General features: G+C 48.7%; 1 protein-coding gene across 1 annotated transcript; it reads left to right on the forward strand.

Moving 5' to 3' along the window:
• Nucleotides 1–3,706: 3,706 nt before the first annotated feature.
• LOC142775015 (uncharacterized) lies at nucleotides 3,707–4,688 on the forward strand. The gene is made up of 3 exons (XM_075876301.1): nucleotides 3,707–3,979; nucleotides 4,051–4,188; nucleotides 4,329–4,688. Exons 1-3 carry the CDS (start codon nucleotides 3,707–3,709, stop codon nucleotides 4,686–4,688), a joined length of 771 nt encoding a protein of 256 aa, XP_075732416.1.
• The last annotated feature ends 2,911 nt before the right edge of the window (nucleotides 4,689–7,599 follow it).

Below are 7,599 nucleotides of genomic sequence, written 5' to 3' on the forward strand. Positions count from 1 at the left end.
GTCGTCGTCGCTTGACGCCACAGAGGCGAAACTGCATATCGTATAGCCAACTGTAGCATGCGGAGCGTGCGCTAACGCCAAAGAGTAGTGTTCTTACTCTTGTTTTTAGGGCACCTTAATGATGATATAAAGAGAAAACACTATAGCACTATGGCTGAAAAAACAAGACAACACGAACCAAGTATTCAACACCAAAATTCAAAGAAGAAGCAAACCAGAAAAAAAGTAGGCAAAAAAGCAAAAAAGGAAGAAAATGCAAAAATATAAATAACAATATCAGACACAGAAAAATTGGAAAATAGATCAAAGGAAAGAAACAGAGAGAAAAAACTTGGGGGACCCTTAAGCTTCACCTTCAAAAGTTGAACCCGATAGCGATGTTGTGTCTCGTACACTTATGACTGTATTATGTGCAATAGGTAGCATGCTTTGAACCACAAGCAAATAGACAAGCGCCATATAATGTTCCCGGGGATCTACATGGGTTTCAATCATTGTGTAATCTAATCCAAAGAAATGAGCCCCTCGGACAACTCCCCTAGCACCTTCGTACTTTCAAAGCGAGGACTTCGTCCCGGCGGACCTGATGCTTCAGGTAGCTTGCCAAGGTTTATCGGCGATCCACCAAATCGTGCGATGACGTACGCCATGGTGACTTCTCGCAAAATGAACATGGGTGATACCTGCTTCACAAGAATCACCATAACACGAAAGGGAAACGCTTCTTCATAGAAGTAGTTCTTAATGTGTAGGGCTTGTAGAATGTCTATTAGCGTTTGGTAGCTGCAGCACCGTTTGACGTGAACACACCCACGTTGAAGCCTAGTGGCACATTTCTATTGCAAATACTACCACCTATGATGATCACTTAAACGTTCTGGTGGCTGAAGCTTTTAGCATATCCTTGACAACAGTGTATCGTAAATCCCGCGCAAAGGCACCAAGAAGCACACAATAAACACAGGTACACCAGATGCGCGTCTTCAAAGTGCCGTCAATTGATAAGGCGCAGGATAACCTACGTGTTCACTATTGTCATACACTACCACATACACCATACACTACTATACACTGCGCTTCATCAACGAAGAAGCAGAGGTTCATGGCTTGAGCCGCGAACACGAGCCGGTGTTTCACGTCCTACTGGCCGCTGTTTCGCTCCACCAAGGCCCGTCGCCATCGCCCACCGACATCACCCACTGACATCTTTGTGTAGCTGCAGTGATTAGTGCGGTACTTTCGTTAGACATCACTCTCGCACCCAAAGTAGTCTGAGGTGAAACTCGACATGGAAGCTGCGCGACTCCGACAATGAGCTGTCACACACGCTAACACGAGCGAAAGACAAAGAACATCACTGCGTCAGCAACTCGCCGATGCTAGTGTCAGCCAAGATTTTACTGCATTCGGAAAGCTTTAATCGTGGCCTCTAAAACTGCCCGCTGGTGCGCTATCTCGGACGCCATGCCTTAACTGCGTCCTCGACGAGTCATTCTCTATTGGTGCTAGTGAGCGTCATGCCGCGATACTTCTCTTCATCGCCCGCAGACGGCGACAGCACACCACCTCGCCAACAGCGAACACCATGCGAGAGAGAATGTGTGAGGGATATAAGGTGCGTTTTTACGGGTCCTTGCAACTGCCTCGATAGCTTATTTGATAGAGCCCCAGGCGCATTTTGTCCAAGATAGAAAATTCAGAGGTTCACATGCTAGCAAGAGAACTTATTTAAAAACTTCACATGCTAGACATGCTAAACTCACATGCTAGCAAGAACATTACTTTAAAACTTCAAATCAACAGTGTTCCCAATTGTTCACCGAAGTGAGAGCGCGGGAGGAAAACAGACACGAAGCACGGACGAGGCACACAGCACACAGCTCTCTGCTTCTTGTGCGTGTTCCTCCCGCGCTCCCAGTTCACTGAACATATGAAATACTAACAAGCCCACCTTTCCATTCTATTCAACAGTGTTCCCCACTCACCACCGGGGCTACGAGGAGCGCTGATACACATAGAATATTCTTTAAAAAATTTGAAGATGGGGCCTCCTCTGCGTTAGATCAAGTAGTAGAACATCAGAAGTAGAATCCGAAGGTTGCGTGCTTGAATTCCCTCTGACATAAAATATGATTTTTCCTATTTCTTTCAGTTTAAGCAAGAATCATTATGGTGTTGTGGAGTAATTACAAATAAAGAGTATGCCCTATGTCTTCATTGCCTTAAGTGTTAGCCCGTTTTTTAAACAGTTGAATATATGATTTTATTAGGTATTCTGGCTCCTCCAGTGCAGATTGAATTCCCGACGTGCCACAACCCGACGCACGGTAAGTTTGCTGCGGCGCTATAGGACGCATTCACACCTGGCGATCTAGCATTGTGCAGACGGCTACGGATGAGGAGGTACGTCAAAGTATCAAGTTCTATCTTTGGCGTGATGTCAATATCTCAATCACCAGTGATGCCAAAAGTAATAGTGTCAAATAAATGCAATTTATGCTTACAGGAAATCTTTTCTATCACTTCAAAAGCGAATTGCATAAATGGTAAAAAGACAGAGCTGCAAACACACGCAAGACCGAGAAGTCAGAACACCGCAAACGCCGACTAGCATCTGAAAAAGGCGCAGACTTGTACAAACACTTATTTGCGCAAGCCCAGGCAAGAGGCAATACCTGCCAATCTGGCAGAAGTGGTGGTCTACCCGAGAGACAGATGTTGATTTCTCATCATGGCAACTTACACAAATGATAGACCACAACACTTCTTACAATCTGGAAAAGTCACGACTATGAGGGGTGATATTGGTGGCCCAAAAATCATTATAAGCCTGTGAAAACGCATAATAATATATATGTGTCAACAAAAACAGTTACGTACATCATTACTTATTCTTATCATAACAGTACATTGTTATATTTACCGACACAACGTAATAGGTTTGAAATACGTTTAGGCTCGGTCTTAGTGTTAAAAAAGATTTCATTCGTAAAATTAGGGGACCCTTAAGCTTCGTCGGTAAGAGGTGAACGTGACAGTGATCGATACCTTATCCATAGTGCGTACTTCAAATACTTAGTTCATATTTTTAATTGCATGATGTTATTCGAGAAGTGGAAATTGTGGATTATCACAATTTATTGGATAAGCTGATAGTGTATCCTGTCAGTGAAACTTTATCAAATGGCTGCATTCCGTGCAATGATAGCACGCTTTAAATTCCGTGAAATATTTTTGAACTTGCTTTGCACCCACTACGTAGTCTTAAGGGACCATAAACCACCTCGGATAATTTTTCCAACATTTCGAGTAAACAGGCGCATCATGCGAAGAATGCCGTCGTAATCAACGATTCTACACGCGGCAACGCTTGGAGCCAACAGCACGCCACGAATTCCAAGACACAAGCTCTTCTCCTCTCTGGGCCTTTCGGGCCTCTGCGTGATGCGCCGTACGATTATCTCTGGCGAGCCGTACAAATATGCTGTGATTAAGAGCCTGCGACTCCCGGTTAGTTTGCAAGCAGCTGTTCGCGTCTCTTGTTGTTCATCGCGTTGCGCGCGGACTCTCTTACCAGCACTTGGCCGAGCTACTGGCTGACTTCCTCAACTTCAATTCTCCCTGGAGCTTTCCTAAGGTTCCCCGACTCCCGCTGCACCATTGTGGAGAGTGATACAAATCTCGCCGCTTTCTCCTCACCGCCGGCATGCGTGACCGAGTGCGTGCTTTATGCACTGAGGATTTCACTCTTGGGGAGTTGCACCTGGCTTCGGTGTCACGCAGACGGTGCTCATCGCCCGGCGCTGACGGCGTGACATACCAGATGCTTGGCCACTTAGATCAGTCCAAGCCCCCCGTGCTCTTGGCCGCCTACAACGACGTGTGGCACACGAAGATAGTGCCGCAACAGTGGCGTGACGTCATCCTCGTCCCCGTGATCGAGAAGGGCAAACCAGCTTCGGAGCCAGCGTCCTACTCTGTTTGGCTTACCTCTGCTGCGGGCAAGCTGCAGAGGTAACCGAGACACTCGATGTTTTCTCGCTTTTACAGAGCAGCGTCCGCCTTTCGCGTGCCACTGCGAACGCCCTTGCCGACGTCATCGAAACGCTAGAGGAGGCGCCACACAACGGAGAGGCCGGCTACCTCATCCTGATTGGCATTAGGGTGGAATTTTACTCCCTGCCACACGCAAGCATCCGGTGCACGATCTCGGAGTGAACGGTCTCCTCTTCACGTTCATCGATACCTTCATAAGCGGTGGAACTATGCGTACGCACATCGGTGAAGTCCTTAGTGAGTGACGTCCGCTGAGTGTTGGTGTTTCGCAGGGCAGTGTGCTCAGCCCGTTCCTGTTCAACCTCGCCCTGGCTGACATCAATGACCACCTTCCCCGTGCCCTCCCCTGTGATGTGCAAGCCGTGGTCAACGCGGACGACATTGCTTTGTTTGCGACGGCACATGTGCCCAATGGCCTGCGTGCTCGCACGAGTGCCCAAACCGTTCTGAATTCCATGGACAAGTTCATCACGGGCAAGGCGATGATTATACACACCAGTTATGCCACAGAGCGCTACACATCAATGTTCACTCTTCTGTCTCCATTCCTTGAAAAAGGCGAGTGGCCTACCTGGGAGTGTAGCTGGACCAATGCCTCTAATGGTCACCAGCAGTCAGCGACCAGCTTCTAAACGCGCGAAGAGTCACCTTCACCGCTCGTGCACTGTTTGCGCGTGGCAACGTGTGCACGCTGACTCAATAGCACTCCGCATCTACACTTGCATGGCTGCGTAGCGTACTTTGTACGGCCTACCCTCGTGGTGCTTACGCATTTCAACTAGGAGACACTGGGCGCTGCACACCGTACTGCCATCCACCAATTATTAAGCCTGCCCTGAACCTCTCAAGGCAGCCGAGCACTCGCCGAGGCGGGAGACGTGCTGCTGACACTTCGCGCCGACCATCAAGTGCTCAACCACATAGAGTGAATGAAGCGCACGCGCAACGGCCAGCAGCTGGTATTCCGGCTCTCTTCACTGCCGCACTCACGGACGCGCATTACGCTGTGGAATTCAACATCCTCGTTCCGAGCTCGCCGGACGTAGCTATAGCGCTTCACCCGGCCGTCATCGCCCTCTGAACATTCGGAAACGGATACCGGGAATGGCACGCAAGTGGACGGCGCCAGAATGTGTGCTTCGGCATGAAACTACCACCACGTATGACGGACTTCTCACGGGGGCGACTCCTCTTTTTGTTCGAAGGTTTAATGTTGAACGATTATTGTGCCACGGCCACGTGTGTGTTATGCCATCGCTGGAGCTTCACATTCAGTGCCTACTCGCCACGCCGAACTCGTAGCGCATAGCCGAACTCGCTGCGCTTGGCCTCACCACCGATTTACTCCTTCAACTGCGAGTTCCGTGGCTGCTGTTCACTCGGACTTGCGTGCTGTTCTGCAACCGCTTACTTAGGATTCCCGAAGACCTCCTGATACCACAGGCATCATGCGAAAGCTCGAAGCGGTGCAGGAACTTGGGTGTGATCTTTTTCGGCAAGGGATACCAGCACACGTTGGAATATCCGGCAAAAAAGCAACTGACGCGCTCGCCAAGAATGCGCACTCTCCCGAGACTCCTCTGACTACAGCGGTGAGCGCATTTGACGTAGCGCGGCTACAGTGTTCTAAATTTTTAAGAACACCATAGCCCGGCTTCGCACACGCCACTTCGTCCCCGCTCGCCACCCGGAACCACAAGTTGCGGCAGGGATGCCACCACGGGAAATTCCTATAAAACTTAGTTTTCTAAAGAGGAATGCGCCCTCTTCCTCCGCCTGCACATCAGCTCCTACAGCACGGCGGAACGGATACACCTACAGTTGGAACGGGAAGGCCCATACTGCCGGCATCGCCCGCCACCAGAAACACTCCATCGCATTACCTTCGAGTGTGAGGAGTATTGCCGACTGCAAACTGGGACTCTACACCACCACTGATGATGTATTTTTTTCCCCGTGTGCACGCATGCCTGGTCAAGCGCGCGCACGCTGCTCTCATCGTCTTTCCCGAAACCTCTGTGCTCTTTGAGCGCTTGTGACTTTGAAGAACTTTACTGCCTCCCCATCAAGGCCTGTAGGACTTCTACTAGAGATAGCTATGGACCTCAATTGATCCCGTGTAGGGATACGTGCCCCGGGGAGTGTTTTCCCGTTTGTCTTCTTTATTGCAGGGACGATACCTTCTTTAAGGCTTCATTGGTCAGCTGTGCAATGCGCGCAAGGCTGTGCGCATCTGTTGTGGGAGGCAGATCGAAACACCCTCTTTTTTTGAAGGCGATACATAGCGAAACATACTTACGTAAAGAGCGGACACTCCCGTAGGGGCCCTGCGGCTGAGCTATTTTGCTGCTTTCAGCGCCACAAAAGGCTGGTCAGACCCGTTAATGTCTTCAAAAAAAACTTGAAAAATTCCTCTCTGATGCTGGGATTTTAACCCGTACCCTGTTGCTCCGAAGGTGAGTGTCTCTGCCACTGCTACACACTCATGCTTTCTCAAAGCGAATAAATGTACAGTGCATCTAAACCACATAAATTTGCACCCTTTGTGCAAAATAAATGCAGAGGGAGAACACTTTCTAGCTACATTTCATAGATTTTTGTTGTAAAGCAATAAAGTCCTCCGCGGGACACGATGTAGGGCGGATATGAAAAATTGCATAAATCAATAAATTTTCTTCTTTACAGAAATTTGATGCCAATCTTGGGTTACTGTTGTCCTTCCGAGATGGCTATTGCATGTCTTGAAAAAAGAGTAGAAGCGAGCATGGGTACCCCCCTCTAGCGGTTGGTCAGACTCTTTCTTGCTGGGCCACGAAAGGGGTCGAGTAACCACTCTTTACACAGACCTTTCTTTATGACGATAGTCATTCTTGAGGTACTCCAAGGCAAAAATTTTGGTCTGTCTGTAAATTTTTCCATTTGCCCACTGTAACGATACACCGAACGGCACCAAGCAATACCCCAAACGGCCAACCCCATCCAGAGCGCCCACCAATATTGCTCAAGTTTCAGCGTTCATACTTGTGTGATTGTCAACTAAAAACAAATATTGCGCATATCTGAGGCACTATAACAACACACCAATATTTTGCATGTGTGTCTTTATACTAGAGGAGGCACACATAAGTAATTCTAAGGACCGTAGCGTTTATCACGCTGCGCTGACAGTGCAATGCTATTCTAAAAAGAGGCCAGTGTTTCCAACGCTTCGCTAAGACGACATGATGGTGGCACCTGCCCGTCGCTTCCTATTCTACACCTTATCGCCTCCGAGACAGGCGCGCGTCTTTCTCCGTGGGTGCGCACGCCTTACTTCGTTTTCAAAGATAATTGCCAGATAGCGCTTGTGTCTAACGCTCCTCGATGCGCTCGTTCACCTTCCCTGCACGGATCGAGTCTCTCTAACGTGGCGCTTCCAAAACACAATTCACCAATTGTATCGCGCAGGACATCAAATAAAGGTTTTGTGCACACCATCCACACACAGACTATAGTCTTTCGACGGCATTTGTAGTGAAACATGCAGATACGGGGCCATTTTTT

The sequence above is a fragment of the Rhipicephalus microplus genome, chromosome X, assembly GCF_043290135.1.
Source record: "Rhipicephalus microplus isolate Deutch F79 chromosome X, USDA_Rmic, whole genome shotgun sequence".
Taxonomy (NCBI): Eukaryota; Metazoa; Arthropoda; class Arachnida; order Ixodida; family Ixodidae; genus Rhipicephalus; species Rhipicephalus microplus.

Bases quoted from the DNA above. Each gene is read 5' to 3' on its own strand.
- LOC142775015 (XM_075876301.1), top strand. From the start codon at position 3,707: ATGCGTGACCGAGTGCGTGCTTTATGCACTGAGGATTTCACTCTTGGG. The intron at 3,980-4,050 runs GTTTGGCTTACC...TCGCTTTTACAG, and splicing joins CGGAGCCAGCGTCCTACTCT to AGCAGCGTCCGCCTTTCGCG. The intron at 4,189-4,328 runs GCAAGCATCCGG...GGTGTTTCGCAG, and splicing joins AATTTTACTCCCTGCCACAC to GGCAGTGTGCTCAGCCCGTT.